This window comes from Mercurialis annua, linkage group LG1-X (genome assembly GCF_937616625.2).
Source record: "Mercurialis annua linkage group LG1-X, ddMerAnnu1.2, whole genome shotgun sequence".
In the NCBI taxonomy this organism is placed as follows: domain Eukaryota; kingdom Viridiplantae; phylum Streptophyta; class Magnoliopsida; order Malpighiales; family Euphorbiaceae; genus Mercurialis; species Mercurialis annua.
The window spans coordinates 33,970,577-33,996,591 of record NC_065570.1 but is presented as its reverse complement, the minus strand read 5'-3'; the positions used below and the strand labels follow the sequence as shown (position 1 = coordinate 33,996,591).

General features: G+C 35.6%; 1 protein-coding gene and 1 long non-coding RNA gene across 3 annotated transcripts in view; one reads left to right on the top strand and one right to left on the bottom strand.

Annotated features, from left to right (window-relative positions):
• Positions 1 to 7,115: 7,115 nt before the first annotated feature.
• LOC126665530 (uncharacterized) lies at positions 7,116 to 10,002 on the top strand. 2 transcript variants are annotated; one of them, XR_007637656.2, is made up of 4 exons: positions 7,116 to 7,277; positions 7,371 to 7,465; positions 8,996 to 9,082; positions 9,788 to 10,002. It is a non-coding gene; the product is annotated as an uncharacterized LOC126665530 (long non-coding RNA). The 2 variants fall into 2 exon arrangements; XR_007637655.2 differs by having other exon boundaries at positions 7,116 to 7,261; positions 9,788 to 9,995.
• Positions 10,003 to 12,295: 2,293 nt separating this feature from the next.
• The window catches only part of LOC126668415 (uncharacterized), a 53,113-nt gene continuing 39,393 nt past the window's right edge, over positions 12,296 to 26,015 (bottom strand). The window contains exons 2-6 of the mRNA XM_056104385.1: positions 15,052 to 15,118; positions 14,193 to 14,567; positions 13,985 to 14,039; positions 13,812 to 13,897; positions 12,296 to 12,706 (exon numbers count right to left, since the gene is read on the bottom strand). Of these exons, the coding sequence (XP_055960360.1) occupies positions 12,296 to 12,706; positions 13,812 to 13,897; positions 13,985 to 14,039; positions 14,193 to 14,567; positions 15,052 to 15,118 (994 nt within the window). The remainder of the gene's footprint in view (positions 12,707 to 13,811; positions 13,898 to 13,984; positions 14,040 to 14,192; positions 14,568 to 15,051; positions 15,119 to 26,015) is intronic.

Genomic DNA, 26,015 nt, shown 5'->3' with positions numbered 1-26,015 from the left:
GCCAAACGCTTACAAACGTTATGAAACAAATCCAAGCGTTTCCCCTTTTTACCAATTTAAGCCAAACTTTTACAAACGTTATAAAATAAATCCAAGCGTTTCACCTTTTTAGCAATTTAAGCCAAACGTTTACAAACGTTACTAAACAAATCCAAACGTTTCACCTTTTTAGTGATTTAAGCCGAACGTTTACTGACATTACGAAACAAATCCAAACGTTTCACCTTTTTAGCGATTTAAGCCAAATGTTTATAAACGTTAGGAAACAAATCCAAACATTTAAAACGTTACGAAACAAACTTTACGAAACAAATCCAAACGTTTCACCTTTTTAGCGATTTAAGCCAAACGTTTACAAACGTTACGAAACAAAACCAAACGTTTCACCTTTTTAGCGATTTAAGCCATACGTTTACAAACGTTACGAAACAAATCCAAACGTTTCTCCTTTTTAGCGATTTAAGCCAAACGTTTACAAACGTTATGAATCAAATCCAAACGTTTCACATTTTTAGCGATTTTAGCCAAACGTTTACAAACGTTACAAAACAAAAGTTCACCTTTTTAAAGATTTGAGCCAAATGTTTATAAACGCTACAAAACAAATCTAAATGTTTCACCTTTTTAGCAATTTAAGTCAAACGTTTACAAAAGTTACGAAACAAATCCAAGTGTTTCTCCTTTTTAGCAATTTAAGCCAAATGTATACAAACGTTACAAAAAAAATCAAAGCGTTTCACCTTTTTAGCAATTTAAGCCAAACGTTTCACCTTTTTAGTGATTTAAACCAAACTTTTACAAATGATATGAAACCAATCCAAACGTTTGATCTTTTTAGCGATTTAAGCCAAACGTTTACAAACATTACGAAACAAATCCAAATGTTTTACCTTTTGAGCGATTTAAGCCAAAGGTTTACAAACGTTACAAACAAATTCAAATATTTCACCTTTTCAGCGATTTAAGCCAAACGTTTTCAAACGTTAGGAAACAAATCCAAACGTTTCACTTTTTTAGCGATATAAGCCAAACATTTACAAACGTTACAAAACAAAACTAAACGTTTATACATTACGAAACAAATTCAAACGTTTCACATTTTTAGCGATTGAAGCCAAATGTTTACAAACATTACGAAACAAAACCAATCGTGTCATCTTTTTGGCAATTTCAGCCAAACATTTACAAACGTTACGAAACAAATTCAAACGTTTAACCTTTTTTAGCGAATTAAGCCAAACGTTTAACCTTTTTAGCGAAACAAATCCAAATGTTTCACCTTTTTAGAGATTTAAGCCAAAACGTTTAAGAACGGTACGAAACAAATCCAAACGTTTCACCTTTTCAGCGATTTAAGCCAAACGGATACCTACGTTACGAAACAAAACCAAGCTTTTTCCCATTTTAGCGATTTAAGCCAAACGTTTAAAACGTTACGAAAAAAATCAAAACGTTTTACCTTTTTAGATATTTAAGCCAAACGTTTACAAACGATACGAAACAAATCCAAACATTTCGCCTTTTTAGCAATTTAAGCCAAACGTTTACAAACGTTACGAAAAAAAAATCCAAACATTTCACCTTTTTAAAGATTTAAGCCAAACATTTTACCTACATTACGAAACAAAACCAAACATTTAAAATATTACGAAACAAATACAAACATTTCACATTTTTAGCGATTTAAGCCAAACGTTTACAAACGTTACGAAACAAATCCAAACGTTTCACCTCTTTAGCGATTTAAGCCAACCGGTTTCAAATGTTACCAAACAAATCCAAGCGTTTCACCTTTTTAGCAATTTAAGCCAGACGTTTACAAACGTTACGAAACAAATCCAAACGTTTCCTCTTTTTAGCGATTTAAGCCACACGTTTAAAACGTTACGAAAAAAATCCAAACGTTTCACCTCTTTGGCGATTTATGCCAACCGTTTACAAACGTTACGAAACAAATCCAACATTTTGCCTTTTTAGTTATATAAGCTAAACGTTTCCCCATTTTAAGAATGTAAGCCAAACGTTTACAAACCTTACAAAACAATTCCAAGTGTTTCATCTTTTTAGCAATTTAAGTCAACCTATTACAAACGTTACGAAACAAATCCAAGCGTTTCACCTTTTTAGCAATTTAAGCCAAACGTTTACAAATGTTACAAAAAAAATCCAAACGTTTCCCCTTTTTAGCTAATTAAGCCAAACATTTACAAACGTTACGAAACAAATCCAAACGTTTCACCTTTTTAGCGATTTAAGCCAAACATTTACAAATGTTACCAAACAAATCCAAACGTTTGAACTTTTTTGCGATTTAAGCAAAACGTTTATAAACGGTACGAAAGAAATCCAAACGTTTCACCTTTTCAGTGATTTATGCCAAACACTTACCTAGGTTACGAAAAAAAACCAAACGTTTTCCCAGTTTAGCGATTTAAGCCAAACGTTTAAAACATTACGAAACAAATCCAAACGTTTCGCTTTTTTAGCAATTTAAGCCAAATGTTTACAAACGTTACGAAACAAATCTAAACGTTTCACCTTTATAAAGATTTAAGTCAAACATTTACCTACGTTACGAAACAAAGCCAAACGTTTAAAATGTTAAGAAACAAATCCAAACATTTCACATTTTTAGCGATTTAAGCCAAACTTTTGCAAACATTACGTAACAAAACCAACCGTTTCACCTTTTTAGCAATTTAAGACAAACATTTACAAACATTACAAAACAAATCCAAGCGTTTCACCTTTTTAGAAATTTAAGCCAGACGTTTACAAACGTTATGAAACAAATCCAAACTCTTCCTCTTTTTAGCGATTTTAGCCACACGTTTAAAACGTTACGAAACAAATCCAAACATTTCACCTTTTTAGCGATTTATGCCAAACGTTTACAAACGTTACGAAAAAAATCCAAACATTTTGCCTTTTTAGCAATTTAAGCCAAACGTTTCTGTCACGACCCAATTTCATGAATCGTGACCGGCGCTAGGGTATGGGTATGGTTGTACCAAAACCCGTAGCAAGCCTTGCGGAAATCAATTAAACATTTAAACCTGCAGAAACTGCTCGGGGGCAACCGAGACTCCAACCTAGGTCTAGCAATTTATATTACGGTTCTAATATAAATAACTTAAATATCTTGAATATTCCACAGCATGCCTTAAATATAATAATATCGTAATCCAGAGTAATCATGCCAAATATAAATAATCGAAAATATCGACAAATCCAAACTGAAATATCAAATGAAATAAATAACTAGTTCTACTGCGGTCGTCTAAGAGTTCGAAAACATAAACTAGTTTAATAACATGAAAACCTCTGAGGAATCAAAAGAATCGGAGTGGACCAGCTTTCAAATCATAAACCTGGAATATTTGGAAAAACAACGGGGTCAGATATACTGAGATGAGTTCGCAATATTATTTACATTTATTAAGTTTAAAACCCTTAAATCAAAACATTTTTTATACTATAATATGATTATGGAAAACAGTATTGAAATGATCCCAGCGTAAGTATGACATAGCATACCGATAAACCCAGAGTGGACGGGAACAAATCCTCGTCATATAAATATACCAGCGTAAGCAAGACTTTAGTCTGCCGTTTCCCAGAGTACTTACCGGTGCACACAATCTCGATACAAGCCTATCGAGTAGCTTGTTTCAATCCAGATCCATAATCCGTAAAAACAGTTCACAAACATTTATAATATTAAAATATGATGCGGTACTTAATAAAGCGGTAAATAGCACTACAAACTCACTGCTTGCTTATCCACGTGATCTTGGCAAACAGCTAACCCTGCGTAGACACCGAAGCACGAGCAGTCGACGGGTCTAAAATAATAAATAGGTCAATATCCGAACGACCCCTAACTCTAAGATCACTAAACACCACGTAGGACTAGCACAATTAAATAACCAGATAAATCACATAGAAATACAATTCTCAAATAAATTGTAATGTCGTAATTAATTCAAGATTATTGAGTTCGCACTTAAATCCAATCCGAAAATATTATTAAAATAATATTTAATTGATAAATAAAATCAATTCCTCAAATAGTGGGTTAGCCGAGTTTTTTTTTTAAAACCACCAAGCTAAACCCACATGTCGGTGACCCAAGTCCAAACCGACCCAACTGAAATTACAGAGTTATAAACCACAGTTTATAATTAATATTAAACAAAATATTAATTAATATCAAAAATAGATCTCAATAGCTTGAAATCCAAGTAGTTATAACTATCGACAAAAATATCTCAAATAATTAACTATCAAAATAAGGCTAAAATATAACTTTAATTCCAAAGGCATTCTAACCCAAAAATATTAATTTAACAATTAAATAATAATTAATGATAATTATTAATTTAATTTTTAAATATTCAAATATTATTTTTATGCCTTAAAAATAATATAATTTATTTGACAAACTTTCAAATTAATATGAAATTCCCAATACTCTTTTGATATAGTCCAAATAAATAATTTAATTTAAAATTCTTTAAATTTTTTTATAAAATTAATATTAAATAAAAATATAAAATATTAATGCCCAAATTAAATTTCAAATTATAAATAATAATAATATTATTTAAATCGCTAATTAATAAGTCGAAACCAATTTCGTAAATTAATTTAAAAAAAAACAATATAGAACAATGAATAAAGTAACTTAAAGGATTAAACTATTTAACACCAATTAAGCTAGTGGTTTAAAAGAACTTTTAACCAAAAATAAAACAAGCTAAGCCAACCACATGTTGCCACACCTTCATCTTCTACAATTACACAACCAAACTTACAACCCATCTGCTATACAATTGCAGAAACCGATTTCACAACCAAACTAACCAATTTTAACAATTTCCTATCTCAACTAAGAACAACATTTAATTATTAAATCATGAGTTTCATATTCATAATAAAAGAAGAAACCGTACCCAACATACTTAGGTTGACAGTAGTTAAAATTTAATGACAATCGATAACACGTAATACAAGAACAACGAACCAATCCGAAACGACGAGTTAAATTTCAAAACGAGGGCTTGAACCATTAACGACTATAATTCAATAAGATTTATAATCCCTAACTCATAAAATTTTAGCCAGAATGAAATGAAGCATTCGGCTGAAAGTATTTGAAAAACATCACAGTTTATAATCTTATAAAGCGGTGAGACGGCGGCGATTAAAACGGATTCGTTTATGTACCGTTTGACGAACGAAAGGCGTAGAGACGTAGAGGAATGAGTCTACTGTCACGAGAAACAGACGGAACTAATTTTGATCTCCGAACGGCTGCGGAACGGATTAAAATTCAGAGAGGTCGATTAGAATCAAAACAGAAAATTTCCAGAAAACGGTAAAACAGCGGCGATTGATACGAGAAATATAACGTACCGTTTTACGAAACAAAAATTGGAATTTGTAGATACGTGAGTCTTCTTCGAATGGAACGTTTCGGAACTGAAAATAACGTTCGAACGAGTGAGAACGATCCAGAAAACGAAAGGGTCGTTTTCAGCCAAAACAGAATTTAAAGGTTTCAAAAACTCACCTACGGCAGCAACTTCGGAAGGGATTTTGATCGATGGTTTCTCAGCGAAAAAGGGAAAAGATGGCGGCTAGGGTAAGTTTGAAGAGTGGTGAAGATATTTGCTTTAGAAAGCGTTTTTAAAATGCTTTTAGATTGAGAGAAATCAGGGGGCGAAACTGCCCTCCTGAAATCTCGCAGCAGGTCTCGAACGAGACGTGCTAACAAAACGCAGGTCTCGTACGAGACCTGCACTTCTCGTACGAGGCCAGGTCTCGGTTCAACGAGACCTGGTCCAACCGATTCTGGTTGGACCGAACCCGACCCGAACTTTTTTTTTTTAAATAATTATTTTCGAAACCCGGACTTTAATTAAACCATTTCCGAATCAACTCATAAAACAATTTAATTACGACAACAATTAAAATGTTACCGGAACTCGTAATTTAAACTTTAAAATTTTACGGGATATTACATTCTCCCCAACTTATTAAAAATTCGTCCTCGAATTTAATCACAATTAACACATAGCACTTAAAATAACACAAACACAAGTAAAACTCACAAAAATTCACATAGCAAATAATTTTCGTACCTCAAGGAAAAAGAAAAGGATAGCGACTCCGCATATCCGACTCGGTCTCCCAAGTGCACTCCTCAACAGAATGGTTTCGCCAAAGAACCTTGACCATCGGAATTTCCTTGCTCCGTAACTTACGAACCTGCATATCAACAATCTCGACAGGCTGCTCCTCATAAGATAACTCGTGGTCAATCTCAACACTCTGCGGTACTATCACGTGATAAGGATCAGAAATACACTTCCTCAACATGGAAATGTAAAACACTGGGTGAACCAACGACATATCTGGTGGCAATGCTAACTTGTACGCCACTGCTCCAATACGCTCAATAATCTCATACGGACCAACATACCTCGGTGCTAACTTGCCCTCAACACCAAAACGCATATAATACCCCGTACTTTTAGAAGTGCCAAGTAAGGTGCGACGAAGCATAAGTGTGAGATTTTAATTGGGAAATCGGAAATTAAGTTCAATAAATAAGAATTTACACCGAAGCGGGTCTATTGAAAGTTATTGTAAAATAATAACTTAAGTGAAGATTATTATTTGATAAATTGGATTTTAGCGAGATTAAAAGAAAGTCAATAAATTAAAATAAAATAAATGGTAAATCCCGAGCTAATAAATTTTACGATAAATTTCGTAAAATGAAATTAAGGAGCTAAGATTAAATTTTATAGAAATTGGACGAAAGGATTTTAATTAAACGGAATTCGATTGCCGGAAAAGGAAAACGACATAAATAAATGTTTGGACCCGGATAAATAAATAATGCGGAAAGATCCATTATTTATCGGTATAAAATAATCATCAACGTTCCGTGTAATTATGAAAACGATTTGGATTAAATTGGTAAAATTGAAAATTTAAGGATTGAGTTGCAAGAGGTGCACAATTCAAGTGTTAGAGTGTTATTTTTCCCCATAGTTAATAAGATAAGGACACCTTGCATTCCACCTCTTCATTTCCTATAGCAAACTAAAATCAGAGAAAGAATTTGAACCAAAAACCTTCCTTTTTCCCTATGTTTGCCGAACCATTCATCATCAAGCTAGGGGTATCAATTCTCAACCAAAATCCATGGTTCTTGAGGCAAATAAATCATAAAGCAATGGTGATCAAGGTAAGCTTAGGAATTGGTAAGTTCAATTGTGAATTTTGATGGAATTTCAATAAGAAAACTAAGGATTTTTAAACTTTGAGTTAACTTTAGATGTTTAATGCTTGTTAAGGAATAAACTATGGATATGGAGCTTGAGTTGTTGAGTTTTGATGATGGAAACTTGGAGCAAGGATTCGACCGAATGGGTTATTAATCAAACTTAAGGTAAATTCTGAATTTAAAAGGTTTATGATGATAAGTTTGATGAGTTTAATTTGAGGTGCAAACTGTTTTTGAAATGAATTTTGGATAAGTGTTTAAGTTGGAATTTTGATGGATATAGGGGCTTTTTTCGGGGATGTTTTAAAGGGCTTTAGACACGTCGGAATTTACAAATTTTTAAGTCGATCCCATGCCCGTATAATGCAGAAAACTGCTGCAATTGGCAGCAGAAAACTGCTGCAATTGGCAGCAGTAAACTGCTGCAATTGACAACAGTAAACTGCTGCAAATTGGCAGCAGTTGCTGCTGCAAATTGGCAGCAGTTGCTGCTGCAAATGGCGGAGCTGCCATTGACCTCCGGCAGCCATAAAAATGGCACACCGACACTAAGTCGATGTACGCATACTCGAGTCCAAAACGTAATTTTCGGAACTTCAAAATCATGGTTAAAGGGGTTTAAAACTGGGTTTATAAAATGCAGAAAATTAAACTCAAAACAGTTTATGACACTCAATTTCGACCGCGTTTCGGAAGACTTTGAGCGATGGTTTTAGAAAAGGTTTAAGTGGTATGTCGTAATGAATATACGGAGAATAAAACGTGACAATTGGATTAGGATTTGGATAAGTATAAGTGACTAGAATGATTGAAATATGTAGCATGATAGTTATATTAAAAATCTGGACATGTTGTCGACCAAGCTGTGAAGCCTACTTCGCAAGCAAAAACGGACCTTAATTCGTAATAATATTAACCAAAAAATGAGTAAAATAGATAAATGATGTTGCATAGATGGGATTTAAGGAAAATAAACGTGGTGTTGTTAAGTCGGATTAAAAATTATCCGTGTTTGAAGTTGAGTCAAAAATTGGAAATATAAGTTAGAAAAATAAACTAAGTGTAAAAACATAACAAAAGGGCAACTTTGGAATTAAATTGTGAACAAATGGTAAGTCGGAATCAATTGAAATCTTCACGGATATTGTAGAGGGAAGTGTAAAGTTTAAGAATGTCAGATTGTTTTTGGAAAATATCCGCTGTAGCTACCCTGGTCCGCTGTCTGAAACAGCAGCATTAGAAGGCTGTTTTTAACAGCTTTAATTTCCAGATTTGAGGTACCAACTTCAGGATTGATTTCCGATACCTTCGGGTGCTAGTTTCAGTCCGAGGTCTAAACAAAAGTTTTAGACGACATTCCGAACTTTAGGAATGTCAATTTTATTTTGTATTTGGACCACTTTAATTGACAGTTTTAGTAACTCAAAGATGGTCCAAAAACACGAAATAAATAGGAAAAATTTAAAGGGCTATCTTTGAGAAAAGTTTTGGAAACATTAAAGACGTCAAATGAAGTTTGAATCTAAATGAAAGTCGTAGACGATGTTACGGACAATGGAAATGTCCAATTTGTTTTGAGTATGGGCTATTTTAAATAAGCGGTTTCGATAGCCGAAGTTGGCTAGAAACCCAATTTTTAGATAAGTGATTCTAGTTAGATTTTTATTAATGAGTGCAATTATCAAATTTTCGTAGACCCGGCGAGACGATTACTAACGGGACCCGGAACATGATGAATGCGATACCGCTTTACGAATTCTCGAAGATTGTGGTTAGCAAGTGGTGAGTTTACAATTTACTTTTCTGTGTTATTAAATAAAGCTAATTATTTTATTATCATTATTATTAATGCATCGCATAAAGCATTCTTATTCATAATGATTATTATTTCTTATTGAATGTTTATTTCTTATAAAATAAAACTAGTATAGTGATCCAAGGAAACGAGCTACCTATTGGGCGTCAATAGGCTGTGTGATAACCAGTGTCCTGTCAGTCATAGAATTAGCATTAATAGATGTCGGTATCTAAAAATGTTTGATATGAGCTCATGATATGATGACTATGTTTGGGAGTAAGGAGGATTATGTTTTTGGTAGATACGTGAGTAACTCGGTTGAACTATCTCGGGACCCGTATCTAGTGAGTAACTCGGCTGAACTATCTCGGGACTCACACCTTGGGATTAAGCGGTGACATGATGTAACTCGGTTGAACTATCTCGGGACTATGTCACGTGGTAACGAGTAACTCGGTTGAACTATCTCGGGACCGGATTAAAAGGATTCGATATAATATGAACGGATACAGTATGAGTAGGATATTTATAGGAGATAGTATTAGTTTAAGATTAAGGTTTCGATCGGATCTAATACTTGATATATATTATGTTCTTTTATATATGTTTTATTTTTAAATGCGATGTTATTTTATATAACACCATTAGTAACGTGTAAACTCACTCAGCGTTGTCTGACCCCCCATCAGTGTTTTATTTCAGGTGATAGTATTTGAAGAGATGGACTTCCATTCTTGTTCCGGAAGTCTACAACATATAAAGTATGTATTGAAGTACGCTTCAATTCGTAGCGCTGCAGTAGTCAGTAGATGTCAGTCTATATTTGATTATTTGTACCGAACGAGATCCAACTGTTAACTCTGATTTTATAAAATATATATACACGATTTATAAAACTATATTTTTACCCGTTTGATATTTTCACCAATTGTCTATGAATGAAATTGGTATGAAATTGTATGATTCGAAACAAGGCAATGCTGAGTTATGTTATCGCAGAGTAAGACCTTAGTTCCAATCGATTATGCATCGGTTTTGAAAGAACGTTTTCGACGATTATGAAATATTATTTTACGAAGTTTTTCCCGAAAACGTTTTGTGCATAATTTTGTGTTTGATTTGCGGAAAAAAATTTTACTCGTCTTTAGGCTTGCTACGGGTTTCGGAACCAAAATTCCCATTCCCTAGCGCCGATCGCGGCCCTCGATTTCGGGTCGTGACAACGCACAACGCTCTTCATAGGCAAAACCCGAAGAAACACGAAATCTCCAACCTGAAACTCCATGTCTTTTCTCTTCGGATCAGCATAACTCTTATGCCGACTAAAAGCTGTCTCCAGTCTCCGCTTGATCAATGGTACCTTCTCTGAGGTAATCTGAATAATCTCTGCTCCCGAGAGCTTGCGCTCGCCAACCTCCTCCCAGCAGATAGGAGATCGACACTTGCGCCCGTACAAAGCCTCATAAGGTGCCATCTCGATACTAGCGTGGTAACTGTTGTTATAGGAAAACTCAATCAAAGGCAAATGAGTATCCCAGCTACCCTGAAAATCCAGAACACACATCCTGAGCATGTCCTCCAAAGTCTGAATAGTCCTCTCAGACTGAACGTCAGTCTGAGGATGAAAAGCAGTACTGAAATCCAATCTCGTACCCAAGGATTCCTGCATCGCCTTCCAAAACCGAGAGGTGAAAACTGAACCTCTGAGGATGAAAAGCAGTACTGAAATCCAATCTCGTACCCAAGGATTCCTGCATCGCCTTCCAAAACCGAGAGGTGAAAACTGAACCTCTGTCCGAAACTATCGACACTGGTACACCATGGAGACTCACAATCCGATCGATGTACAATTGTGCCAACTTCGAAGCCTGATAAGTAACCTTGATCGGTAAGAAGTGAGCTGACTTGGTCAAACAGTCAACTATCACCCAAATCGAATCATACCCCTGTCGGGTACGTGGCAAACCAACCACAAAGTCCATAGCGATTCGCTCCCATTTCCACTCTGGAATAGGTAGCGGTTGCAGATATCCAAACGGTCTCTAATGCTCTAACTTTACCTGCTGGCAAGTCAAACACTTAGACACAAACTCTACAACATCCTTTTTCATTCCGCTCCACCAGTACGTACCCTTGAGATCACGGTACATCTTGGTAGAACCCGGATGAACACTGTAAGCTGACTTGTGCGCTTCCTCCAGAATCTGGTCTCTCAAACCATCCGAATCCGGAACACACAGTCGAGAACCGTACCTGAGAACTCCATCTGCCAGAACAAACTAAGAATTTCCATCCAGATGGATCTCATCCATAATTCGTTTCAATTGTGGATCCTCAGCTTGTGAAGCTTTGATCCTATCAATCAAAACCGGTTGCACCTGCAACTGTGCCAACAAACAACCCTTCTGCGAAACCTGAAATCCGTATCCCGAAGCTAACAAACTATACCATTCACGAACCATGGGTCTCCGCCCAACCTCAGAAATATGAGCCAAACTGCCCGAAGACTTGCGACTCAACGCATCGGCTACCACATTAGCCTTACCCGGATGGTAATGAATAGTACAATCATAGTCTTTCAGTAACTCCAACCATCTCCGCTGTCTTAGATTCAGTTCACGCTGATCAAAAGTGTACTTCAGACTCTTATGATCAGTGAAGATCTCGCAAGTCGCACCGTACAAATAGTACCTTCAAATCTTGAGAGCAAAGACCACAGCTGCGAACTCCAGATCATGAGTAGGATAATTCACCTCATGCTTCTTTAGCTGACGAGAAGCATAGGCAATCACCTTACCATGTTGCATCAGAACGCAACCCAAACCGATACGGGAAGTATCACAATACACAATGAATCCCTCGATGCCAGATGGCAAAACCAATACAGGAGCTGTAGTCAAAATCTCTTTGAGCTTCTCAAAGCTCGCATCGCACTTGTCAGTCCACTCAAACTTAACACCCTTCTGTGTCAGTTTAGTCATCGGTGCAGATATTCTGGAGAAATCCTGCACGAACCGACGATAGTAGCCAGCTAACCCCAGAAAACTTCTGATCTCGGTAACTGACCTCGGCCTCTGCCAATCCATAACTGCCTCAATCTTCGTCGGATCAACCTTGATCCCATCCTTTGACACCACGTGTCCTAAGAAAGTAACTTGATCCAGCCAGAATTCGCACTTCGAGAACTTGGCATACAGCTAATGCTCACGCAAAGTCTGCAGTATCGTTCTCAAGTGGAAAGCATGCTCCTCCTCACTCCGAGAGTAAATCAGTATGTCATCAATAAACACAATAACAAACTGATCCAGAAACGGCTTGAAAACCCGGTTCATCATATCCATAAACGCTGCTGGTGCGTTAGTTAACCCAAAAGACATGACCAGAAACTCGAAATGCCCATACCGCGTTCTGAAAGCAGTCTTAGGCACATCGACATCTCGTATCCGAAGTTGATGATACCCGGATCTCAAGTCAATCTTCGAAAAGCACTTAGCACCCTCCAATTGGTCGAACAAATGATCAATACGAGGAAGAGGGTACCGGTTCTTGATAGTAACCTTGTTCAGCTGTCTATAGTCAATACACAGACGAAATGACCCATCCTTCTTCTTGACAAACAACACAGGAGCACCCCACGGAGAAGTACTCGGTCTGATAAAACCACTATCAAGCAATTCCTGTAACTGTTCCTTCAGCTCTTTCAGCTCTGCAAGAGCCATCCGATACGGAGGTATCGAAATAGGAGCTGTTCCCGGAGCAACATCGATACAGAACTCAATGTCACGATCAGGTGGTAATCCAGGCAACTCCTCTGGAAACACATCAGTGAACTCATTCACTATCAGAACACTATGCACATCACCACTGTCACCCTCTAAATCACGAACCACTGCTAAGAAAGCCTGGCAACCCTTGCCCATCATACGCTTGGCCTTGATCGCCGAAATTAGATTCTTAGGTGCTTCTGTCTTTTCCCCTTGGAAGGAAAAAGGCATATCACCAGGAATCCCAAACAATACCGACTTCCCTCGACAGTCGATAGAAGCAAAATGGCGTGAAAGCCAATCCATCCCCAAGATGACATCAAAAGATAACACATCAAGCATAATCAAATCAGCACTAAGATCCCTACCATGTATAACCACAGAACAAGACGGAAAGACCACGTCCACCATAACACTATCAGACAAAGGCGTAGATACAGATAAAGGTTCTAACAACCTAGATGGTGTCACACCCAACTTAGCAGCAAAACTCGAAGAAACAAAAGAGTGTGTTGCACCCGCATCAAATAAGACCAAGGCATCTACAAATGAAATGGGAACAGTACCTTGCACCATGGCGTTTGATGCACGAGCATCCTGAGGAGTCAGAGCAAATACTCTGGCCTGACCCTGTCCCTGCTGCGGTGCCTGAGAAGAACTGTAGCTACCCGAGCCTCTACCACCGTTCCCACGGCCACCAAAACCACGCCCTCCTGAACCACGGCCCCGCTGGCCACCAAACGAAGCGGCAGGTTGAGAATACCCTGCCGAAGGAGTGAAAACGGGCCTCTGCTGCTGAAAGAACGGCTGAGCAACACTAGCCGATGACATATGTTGTCCAGATGACGGACACTCCCTAGCAAAGTGACCCTGCTGGCCACAAGCATAGCAAACTACCTGGTGCCACTGTGCACTGTCCCGAATGTCTGCGCCTGCAGTTCTGACAAACCGGGACGCTAGAATTACCACTGTAACCGCAACCAGATCCACGGCTACTCCCACTGTAACCAGAACTGTGAGAATACGGCTGATACCCTTTTCGAACACCCCCTTTCTGACTCTTGTACTGGGAAGGCTTGTGCTGATAGCTGCTGCTACCACCATGCTGCCCACTATTCTTACCAACACCGCTCGCCTTCTTTGTCTCAGTCATTCTCCCAAAGTGCAGTAAATTTGCCTCCATCCGACGGGCACTGTCCACTACAGCAGAAAATTCCTTGGTCGTCTCAGTCAGAAGACTAATAAAGTCAGCACCCAGACCCTTCACGTATCTGTCGTTCACCCTCTGCTGGTCAGTCTGCAGATCTGGGGCAAAGCGACTCAGTCTCACAAACTCTGTAGTGTACTCATGTACCGATCTGTCTCCTCTCCTCAGAACCAGCAGTCTGTCTTTGAAACCTTCTGTCACTGAGAAAGGTAGATAAAATTCCTTGAATTGTATCACAAAGTCCGCCCATGTAATAGTAGCCATAACTGCGCGAATCTCCCTGCGAAACCAGTCATTTGCAGCACCCTTCAAGGACATCTCCACTAGCATAACGATCTGTCTCTCAGAAGCCTGTAGTCTCTGAGCATTCCGCTCAACCTCCTCTAGAAAATCTAGGGTGTCGCCGTCGCCCGCAAACTCAGTCGGCTTCAGCCTCAAATAAGCCAACACCAAGTCTCTGTCAGTGATTCCAGCACCACAAACCGCAACACCACCAGCCTGTGGTACCTGTTGCTGCACAATCTGTCCCAGCATAGCATACTGGTTCTACATGGCGATCTGTCCCGCCTGCAGTTGCACTTGATTATTCGGGAGTGCAGTGATCCCAGCCAGAAATATCGTGAAGTCAAATGGATCGATAGGAGCTTGTGGTACGCCTGGTGCCTGAAAGCCTACACCACCACGTCCCCTACCTCTTTCTCCAACAGCCTGACCTCTACCACCCCGACCTCTGCCAGCTCGGCCTCTACCAGCCGGAACTCCACCTGCACGTCCCCTGCCAACTTGAACCTCTGGTTCATGCTGGTTAACCTCAATCGACATAGCGTCATCAACTTCAGCCTCAGCCTGAGCTGCAGCACGCCCACGAGTGTTCATTCCTAAGAATGAAACAACAAATCTCAAACAATGACCATATGGCAACACCCAGAGTATAATTTAATAGTTCACAAATCAACAATTTATCCAGAGTAATAACACTAACATTCCAGAGTAAAGCAAAAATTTCGCAAAGTAAAACATCAACAACATATAAGACCGACTCAACACTCCTAAAGGTGAAGGTAGAAAGTTTTGAAAACAAATGATGACGTTTCAAAAGAAAAAACTTGAATCCTAATTCCGCAGTAGATCATATGACACAACAGTAACACTTAACATGCCTTAAAGCGATAAACACGTAACATGCAAAAAGTTTGGCCTTAGTTCGAAACTAAAGCTCTGATACCAACTTTGTCACGACCCAATTTCATGAATCGTGACCGGCGCTAGGGTATGGGTATGGTTGTACCAAAACCCGTAACAAGCCTTGCGGAAATCAATTAAACATTTAAACCTGCAGAAACTGCTCGGGGGCAACCAAGACTCCAACCTAGGTCTAGCAATTTATATTACGGTTCTAATATAAATAACTTAAATATCTTGAATATTCCACAGCATGCCTTAAATATAATAATATCGTAATCCATAGTAATCATGTCAAATATAAATAATCGAAAATATCGACAAATCCAAAGTGAAATATCAAATGAAATAAATAACTAGTTCTACTGCGGTCTAAGAGTTCGAAAACAGAAACTAGTTTAATAACATGAAAACCTCTGAGGAATCAAAAGAATCGGAATGGACCAGCTTTCAAATCATAAACCTGGAAAATTTGGGAAAACAACGGGGTCAGATATACTGAGATGAGTTCGCAATACTATTTACATTTATTAAGTTTAAAACCCTTAAATCAAAACATTTTTTATACTAATATAATATGATTATGGAAAACAGTATTGAAATGATCCCAGCGTAAGTATGACATAGCATACCGATAAACCCAGAGTGGACGGGAACAAATCCTCGTCATATAAATATACCGGCGTAAGCAAGACTTTAGTCTGCCGTTTCCCAGAGTACTTACCGGTGCACACAGTCTCGATACAAGCCTATCGAGTAGCTCGTTTCAATCCAGATCCATAATCCGTAAAAACTATTCACAAACATTTATAATATTAAAATATGATGCGGTACTTAATAAAGCCGCAAATAGCACTACAAACTTACTGCTTGCTTATCCACGTGATCTTGGCAAACAGCTAACCCTGCGTAGACACCGAAGCACGAGCAGTCGACGGGTCTAAAATAATAAATAGGTCAATATCCGAACGACCCCTAACTCTAAGATCACTAGACACCACGTAGGACTAGCACAATTAAATAACCAAATAAATCACATAGAAATACAATTCTCAAATAAATTGTAATGCCGTAATTAATTCAAGACTATTGAGTTCGCACTTAAATCCAATCCAAAAATATTATTAAAATAATATTTAATTGATAAATAAAATCAATTCCTCAAATAGTGGATTAGCCGAGTTTTTTTATTTTAAAACTACCAAGCTAAACCCACATGTCGGTGACCCAAGTCCAAACCGACCCAACTGAAATTCCAGAGTTATAAACCACAATTTATAATTAATATTAAACAAAATATTAATTAATATCAAAAATAGAACTCAATAGCTTGAAACCCAAGTAATTATAACTTTCGACAAAAATATCTCAAATAATTAACTTTCAAAATAAGGCTAAAATATAACTTTAATTCCAAAGGCATTCTAACCCAAAAATATTAATTTAACAATTAAATAATAATTAATGATAATTATTAATTTAATTTTTAAATATTCAAATATTATTTTTATACCTTAAAAATAATATAATTTATTTGACAAACTTTCAAATTAATATGAAATTCCCAATACTCATTTAATATAGTCCAAATAAATAATTTAATTTAAAATTCTTTAAATTTTTTTATAAAATTAATATTAAATAAAAATATAAAATTTTAATGCCCAAATTAAATTTCAAATTATAAATAATAATAATATTATTTAAATCGCTAATTAATAAGTCGAAACCAATTTCGTAAATTAATATAAAAAAAACAATATAGAACAATGAATAAAGTAACTTAAAGGATTAAACTATTTAACACCAATTAAGCTAGTGGTTTAAAAGAACTTTTAACCAAAAATAAAACAAGCTAAGCCAACCACATGTTGCCACACCTTCATCTTCTACAATTACACAACCAAACTTACAACCCATCTGCTATACAATTGCAGAAACCGATTTCACAACCAAACTAATCAATTTTAACAATTTCCTATCTCAACTAAGAACAACATTTAATTATTAAATCATGAGTTTCATATTCATAATAAAAGAAGAAACCGTATCCAACATACTTAGGTTGACAGTAGTTAAAACTTAATGACAATCGATAACACGTAATACAAGAACAACGAACCAATCTGAAACGATGAGTTAAATTTCAAAACGAGGGCTTGAACAATTAACAACTATAATTCAATAAGATTTATAATCCCTAACTCATAAAATCTTAGCCAGAATGAAATGAAGCATTCGGCAGAAAGTATTTGAAAAACATCACAGTTTATAATCTTATAAAGCGGTGAGACGGCGACGATTAAAACGGATTCGTTTACGTACCGTTTGACGAACGAAAGGCGTAGACACGTAGAGGAATGAGTCTACTATCACGGGAAACAAACGGAACTAATTTCTATCTCCGAACGGTGGCGGAACGGATTGAAATTCAGAGAGGTCGATTAGAATCAAAACAGAAAATTTCCAGAAAACGGTAAAACGGCGGCGATTGATACGAGAAATATAACGTATCGTTTTACGAAACGAAAATTGGGATTTGTAGATACGTGAGTCTTCTTCGAATGGAACGCTTCGGAACTGAAAATAACGTTCGAACGAGTGAGAACGATCCAGAAAACGAAAGGGTCGTTTTCAGCCAAAACAGAATTTAAAGGTTTCAAATACTCACCTACGGCAGCAACTTCGGAAGGGATTTTGATCGATGGTTTCTCAACGAAAAAGGGAAAAGATGGCGGCTAGGGTAAGTTTGAAGAGTGGTGAAGATATTTTGTTTAGAAAGCGTTTTTAAAATGCTTATAGATTGAGAGAAATCAGGGGGCGAAACTGCCCCCCTGAAATCTCGCAGCAGGTCTCGAACGAGACCTGCTAACAAAACGCAGGTCTCGTACGAGACCTGCACTTCTCGTACGAGACCAGGTCTCGGTTCAACAAGACCTGGTCCAACCGATTCTGGTTGGACCAAACCCGACCCGAACCTATTTTGTTTTTTAAATAATTATTTTCGAAACCCGGACTTTAATTAAACCATTTCCGAATCAACTCATAAAACAATTTAATTACGACAACAATTAAAATGTTACCGGAACTCGTAATTTAAACTTTAAAATTTTACGGGATATTACAGTTTCACCTTACGTTTCCCATTTTTAAGAATGTATGCCAAACGTTTACAAACGTTTCAAAATAAATCCAAGAGTTTCACCTTTTTAGCAATTTAAGCCAAACGTTTACAAACGGTACGAAACAAATCCAAGCGTTTCATCTTTTTAGCAATTTAAGCCAAACGTTTACAAATGTTACGAAAAGAATCCAAACGTTTCACCTTTTTAGCGATTTAAGCCAAACGTTTAGAAAGGTTAAAGAAACAAATCCAAATGTTTCACCTTTTTAGCAATTTAAGCCAAACGTTTACAAAAGTTACGAAACAAATCCAAGCGTTTCACCTTTTAAGCAATTTAAGCCAAACGTTTACAAACGTTACAAAACAAATCCAAGCGTTTCACCTTTTTAGCAATTTAAGCCAAACGTTTACAAACGTTACGAAACAAATCCAAGCGTTTCATCTTTTTTGCAATTTAAGCTAGACGTTTACAAACGTTACGAAACAAATCCAAAAGATTCACCTTTTTAGCGAATTAAGCCGAACGTTTATAAACGATATGAAACAAATCCAAACGTTTCACCTTTTTAGCATTTTTAGCCAAATGTTTACAAACGTTACAAAACAAATCGAAACGTTTCACCTTTTTAGCAATTTAAGCCAAATGTTTACAAACGTTATAAAACAAAAGCAAACGTTTAAAACGTTGCAAAACAAATTCAAGTGTTTCCCCAATTTAGCGATTTAAGACAAACTTTTAAAATGTTACGAAACAAATCAAAACATTTAACCTTTTTAGCGATTTAAGCCAAACATTTACAAACGATAAAAAATAATTCCAAACGTTTCCCGTTTTTTGCGATTGAAGCCAATCGTTTACAAACAGTACGAAACAAATCAAAACGATTCCCATTTTTAGAAATTTAAGTCAAACGTTTACAAACGTTACGAAATAAAACCAAGCGTTTCACCTTTTTCGCAATCTAAGCCAAACGTTTACAAACATTACGAAACAAATCCAAGCGTTTCCACCTTTTTAGCAATCTAATCCAAACGTTTACAAACGTTACGAAACAAATCCAAACGTTTCACCTTTTTAGCGATTTAAGCCAAACGTTTATTAACGCTACGAAACAAATCCAAACGTTTCACCTTTTTAGCAATTTAAGTCAAACGTTTAAAAACTTTATGAAAAAAATCCTAGTGTTTCTCCTTTTTAGCAATTTAAGCCAAACGTATACGAACGTTACGAAACAAATCAAAGCGTTTCACCTTTTTAGCAATTTAAGCCAAACGTTTACAAAGGTTACGAAAAAAATCCAAACGTTTCACAGTTTCAGTGATTTAAGCCAAACGTTTACAAATGATACGAAACAAATCCGAACGCTTCACCTTTTTAGCGATTTTCACCAAACGTTTACAAACATTACGAAATAAATCCAAACATTTCACCTTTTGAGCGATTTAAGCGAAACCTTTACAAACGTTACGAAACAAATTCAAATGCTTCACCTTTTCAGCGATTTATGCCAAACGTTTACAAACGTTACAAAACAAAACCAAATGTTTAAAACGTTACGAAACAAATCAAAATATTTCACATTTTTAGTGATTTACGCAAATTGTTTATAAACATTACGAAACAAAACCAAACTATTCATCTTTTTATCAATTTAAGCCAAACATTTACAAACGTTACGAAACAAATCCAAACGTTTCACCTTTTTAGCAATTTAAGCCAAACGTGTACAAACATTACGAAACAAATCAAAACGTTTCGCCTTTTTTGCAATTTAAGCCAAATGTTTACAAACGTTACGAAACAAATCCAAACGTTTCACATTTTTAGAGATTTAAGCCAAACTTTTACCAACGTTACGAAACAAAAACAAACGTTTAAAGCGTTGCGAAACAAATCCAAACGTTTCACATTTTCAGTTATTTAAGACAAACCTTTACAAACGTTACGAAACAAAACCAAGCGTTTCACCTTTTTACCAATTTAAGCCAAACTTTTACAAACATTACAAAACAAATCCAAGCGTTTCACCTTTTTAGCAATTTAAGCCAGACGTTTATAAACGTTACGAAACAAATCCAAACGTTTACTCTTTTTAGCGATTTAAACCACACATATTAAACGTTCCGAAACAAATCCAAACGTTTCACCTTTTTAGCGATTTTTGCCAAACGTTTACAAACGTTATGAAACAAATCAAAATATTTTGCCTTTTTAGCAATTTAAGCCAAACGTTTACAAACAGTACGAAACAAATCCAAACGTTTCACCTTTTTAGCGATTTAAGCCAAACGTTTACAAACGCTATGAAACAAATCCAAACGTTTCACCTTTTTAGCAATGTAAGCCAAACGTTTACAAACGTTACAAAACTAATCCAAGCGTTTCACCTTTTTAAAAATTTAAGCAAAACGTTTACAAACTTTATGAAACAAATCCAAATGATTCACCTTTTTTGCAATTTAAGCCAAACGTTTACAAACGTTACGAAACAAATCCAAGCGTTTCACCTTTTTAGAAATTTAAGCCAAACGTTTACAAACGTTACGAAACAAATCCAAGCGTTTCACCTTTTTAGAAATTTAAGCCAATCGTTTACAAACGTTACGAAACAAATCCAAGAGTTTCACCTTTTTAGCGATTTAAGCCAATCGTTTACAAACGTTACAAAACAAAAAAAAAACGTTTCACCTTTTTAGCGATTTTAGCCAAACATTTACAAACATTACGAAACAAATCCAAGCGTTTCGCCAATTTAGCAATTTAAGCCAAACGTTTACAAACGTTACAAAACAAATCGAAACGTTTCACCTTTTTAGCGATTTAAGCCAAACGTTTAGAAACGTTTGGAAACAAATCTAAATGTTTCACCTTTTTAGCGATTTAAGCTAACCGTTTACAAATGTTACGAAATAAATCAAAGCGTTTAGAATGTTATGAAACAAAAGTTACGAAACAAATCAAAGCGTTTACAAACGTTACGAAACAAAACCAAACGTTTCACCTTTTTAGCGATTTAAGTCATACGTTTACAAACTTTACGAAACAAATCCAAATGTTTCACGTTTTTAGCGATTTAAACTAAACGTTTAAAACCGTTAAGAAACAAATCCAAACGTTTCAACTTTTTAGCGATTTAAACTAAACGTTTACAAACGTTACGAAATAAAACCAAACGTTTAAAACGCTACGAAACAAATCCAAACGTTTCACATTTTTAGTGATTTAAGCGAAGATTTTACAAACAGTACAAAACAAAACCAATCGTTTCATCTTTTTAGAAATTTAAGCCAAACGTTTACAAACGTTACGAAACAAATCCAAGCGTTTCACCTTTTTAGCGATTTATGTCCATCATTTACAAACGGTACGAAACAAATCCAAACGTTTCACCTTCTGAGCGATTTAAGCCAAACATTTATACACGCTACGAAAAAAATCCAAACGTTTCACCTTTTTAGGAATTTAAGTCAAACGTTTACAAACGTAACAAACAAATCCAAGTGTTAATCCTTTTCAGCAATTTAAGCCAAACGTATACAAACGTTACGAAACAAATCAAAGCGTTTCATATTTTTAGCAATTTAAGCCAAATGTTTACAAAGGTTACGAAAAAATCCAAACGTTTCACCTTTTTAGTCATTTAAGCCAAACGTTTACAAACGATACGAAACAAATCCGAACATTTCACCTTTTTAGCGATTTAAGCCAAACGTTTACAAACGTTACGAAATAAATCCAAATGTTTCACCTTTTGAGCGATTTAAGCCAAACGTTTACAAACGTTACGAAACAAAACCAAATGTTTTACCTTTTCAGCGATTTAAGCCAAACGTTTAAAACGTTACGAAACAAATCCAAACGTATCACCTTTTTAGAGATTTATGCCAAACATTTACGTTACGAAACAAAACCAAATGTTTAAAATGTTACGAAACAAATCCAAACGTTTCCCATTTTTAGCAATTTAAGCCAAACCTTAACAAACTTTACGAAACAAAACCAAGTGTTTCACCTTTATAGCAATTTAAGCTAAACGTTTACAAACATTAAAAAACAAATCCAATCGTTTCACATTTTTAGCAATTTAAGACAGACGTTTACAAACGTTAGGAAACAAATCCAAACGTTTCCTCTTTTTCGCGATTTAAGCCACACGTTTCATATATTACGAAACAAATCCAAACGTTTCACCTTTTTAGCGATTTATGCCAAACGTTTACAAACATTACGAAACAAATCCAATTTTTTTGCCTTTTTAGCGATTTAAGCCAAACATTTACAAACGGTACGAAACAAATCAAAACGTTTCATCTTACGTTTCACCCTTTTAGCAATGTAAGCCAAATGTTTACAAACGTTACGAAACAAATCCAAGCGTTTCACCTTTTTAGCAATTTAAGTCAAACGCTTACAAACGTTACGAAACAAATCCAAATGTTTCACCTTTTTAGAAATTTATGCCAAATGTTGACAAACGTTACGAAACAAATCCATATATTTTTCCTTTTTAGCGATTTAAGCCAAACGTTTACAAACGGTACGATGCAAATCTAAACGTTTCCCCTTACGTTTCACCTTTTTAGCAATGTAAGTCAAACGCTCACAAACGTTACAAAACAAATCCAAGCGTTTCACCTTTTTAGAATTTTGATCCAAACATTTACAAAGGTTACGAAACAAAACAAAGAGTTTCACCGTTTTAGCAATTTAAGCCAAACGTTTACAAACGTTACGAAAAAAATCCAAACGTTTCACATTTTTAGCGACTAAAGCCAAAAGTTTACAAAGGATAAGAAACAAATCCAAGCGTTTCACCTTTTTAGCAATTGAAGCCAAACGTTTACAAACGTTGCGAAGCAAATCCAAGCGTTTCACCTTTCTAGCAATTTAAGCCAAATGTTTACAAACGTTACGAAACAAATCCAAGCGTTTCACCTTTTTAGCAATTTAAGCCAAACGTTTACAAACGTTACGAAACAAATCCAAGCGTTTCACCTTTTTAGCGATTTAAGCATAACGTTTACAAACGTTACGAAAAAAAACCAAACGTTTCACCTTTTTAGCAATTTTAGCCAAACGTTTACAAACGGTACGAAACAAATTCAAACATTTCCCCATTTTAGCGATTTAAGCCAATCGTTTAAAACGTTTCGAAACAAATCCAAACATTTCACCTTCCTAGCAATTTAAGCCAAATATTTACAAACGTTACGAAACAATTCCAAACGTTTCACCTTTTTAGCGATTGAAGCAAAACGTTTACAAACATAACGAAACAAATCTAAACGTTTCCCATTTTTAGAAATTTAAGCCAAACGTTTACAAACGTTACGAAACAAAACCAAGCGTTTCACCTTTTTAGGAATTTAAGCAAAACATTTATAAACGTTACGAAACAAATCCAAGCGTTTCCACCTTTTTAGCAATTTAAGCTAAACGTTTACAAACATTACGACACAAATCCAAATGTTTACCTTTTAAGCGATTTAAGCCAAATGTTTACAAACGGTATGAAACAAATCCAAACGTTTCCCTTTTGAGCGATTTATGCCAAACGTTTATAAATGCTACAAAACAAATCCAAACATTTCACTTTTTTAGCAATTTAAGTCAAACGTTTACAAACGATACGAAACAAATCCAAGTGTTTTTCCTTTTTAGCAATTTAAGCCAAACGTATACAAACGTTACGAAACAAATCAAAGCGTTTCACCTTTTCAGCAATTTAAGCCAAACGTTTACAAAGGATACGTAAAAAATCCATACGTTTGGTTTTGTTTCACCTTTTTAGCAATTTAAGCCTAACAGTTACAAACATTACGAAACAAAACCTTTTTAGCGATTTAAGCCAAACGTTTATAAACGGTACGAATTAAATCCAAACGTTTCACCTTTTGAGCAATTTAAGCCAAACGTTTATAAACGTTACGAAACAAATCCACACGTTTCGCCTTTTTATCTATTTAAGCCAAACGTTTACAAACGATACGAAACAAATCCAAATGTTTCCCCTTTTTAGCGATTTAAGCCAAACATTTACAAACGTTAGGAAACGAATCCAATCGTTTCACCTTTTTAGCGATTTAAGCCAAACGTTAATAAACAGTACGAACGTTTCACCTTTTTAGCGATTTAAGTCAAACGTTTACAAACATTACGAAACAATTCCAAATGTTTCACCTTTTTAGCGATTGAAGCCAAACGTTTACAAACATTACGAAACAAATCCAAACGTTTCCCATTTTTAGCAATTTAAGACAAACGTTTACAAATGTTTCGAAACAAAACCAAGCGTTTCACCTTTTAAGCAATTTAAGCAAAATGTTTACAAACATTACAAAACAAATTCAACGTTTCAACCTTTTTAACAATATAAGCTAAACTTTTACAAACATTGCGAAACAAATCCAAACATTTCATCTTTTTAGGGATTTAGGCCAAAGGTTTACAAACGGTACGAAAAAAATCCAAATGTTTCCCTTTTGAGCGATTTAAGCCAAACGTTTCCCATTTTAAGCAATTTAAGTCAAACGTTTACAAACGATACGAAACAAATCCAAGTGTTTCTCCTTTTTAGAAATTTAAGCCAAACGTATACAAACTTTACGAAACAAATCAAAGCGTTTCACCTTTTTAGCAATTTAAGCCAAACGTTTACAAAGGTTACAAAAAAAATCCAAACGTGTCACCTTTTTAGTGATTTAAGCCAAACATTTACAAACGATACGAAACAAATCCAAATGTTTCCCCTTTTTAGCGATTTAAGCCAAACGTTACGAAACAAATCCAAACGTTTCACCTTTTGGGCGATTTAAGCCAAACATTTACAAATGTTACGAAATAAATCCAAATGTTTCACCTTTTCAGCAATTTAAGTCAAACGTTTACAAACGTTACGAAACAAATCCAAACATTTCACCTTTCTAGTGATGTAAGACAAACATTAACAAACGTTAAGAAACAAAACCAAACGTTTAAAACGTTATGAAAGAAATCCAAACGTTTAACATTTGTAGCGATTTAAGCGAAACGTTTACAAACATGACGAAACAAAACCAATTGTTTCTTCTTTTTAGCAATTTAAGCTTACCATTTACAAACGTTACGAAACAAATCCAAACGTTTCACCTTTTTAGCGATTTAAGTCAAATGTTTATAAACGGTACGAAACAAATCCAAACGTTTCACCTTTTGAGCGATTTAGGCCAAACGTTTATAAACGGTACGAAACAAATCCAAATATTTCGTCTTTTGAGCGATTTAAGCCAAACGTTTACAAACGTTACGAAACAAATCCAAACATTTCGCCTTTTTAGAAATTTAAGCCAAACGTTTACAAACGTTACGAAACAAATCCAAACGTATAAAACGTTACTAAACAAACGTTACGAAACAAATCCAAACGTTTACAAATGATACGGAAAAAAACCAATCATCTCACCTTCTTAGTGATTTAAGCCAAACGTTTACAAACGTTACGAAACAAAACCAAACATTTCACCTTTTTAGCGATTTAAGCCATACGTTTACAAACGTTTAAAACATTACGAAACAAATCCAAACATTACAAAATAACACAAAACGTTTCCCCATTTTGGTGATTTAAGCCAAACGTTTATAAACGTTACGAAACAAAAGC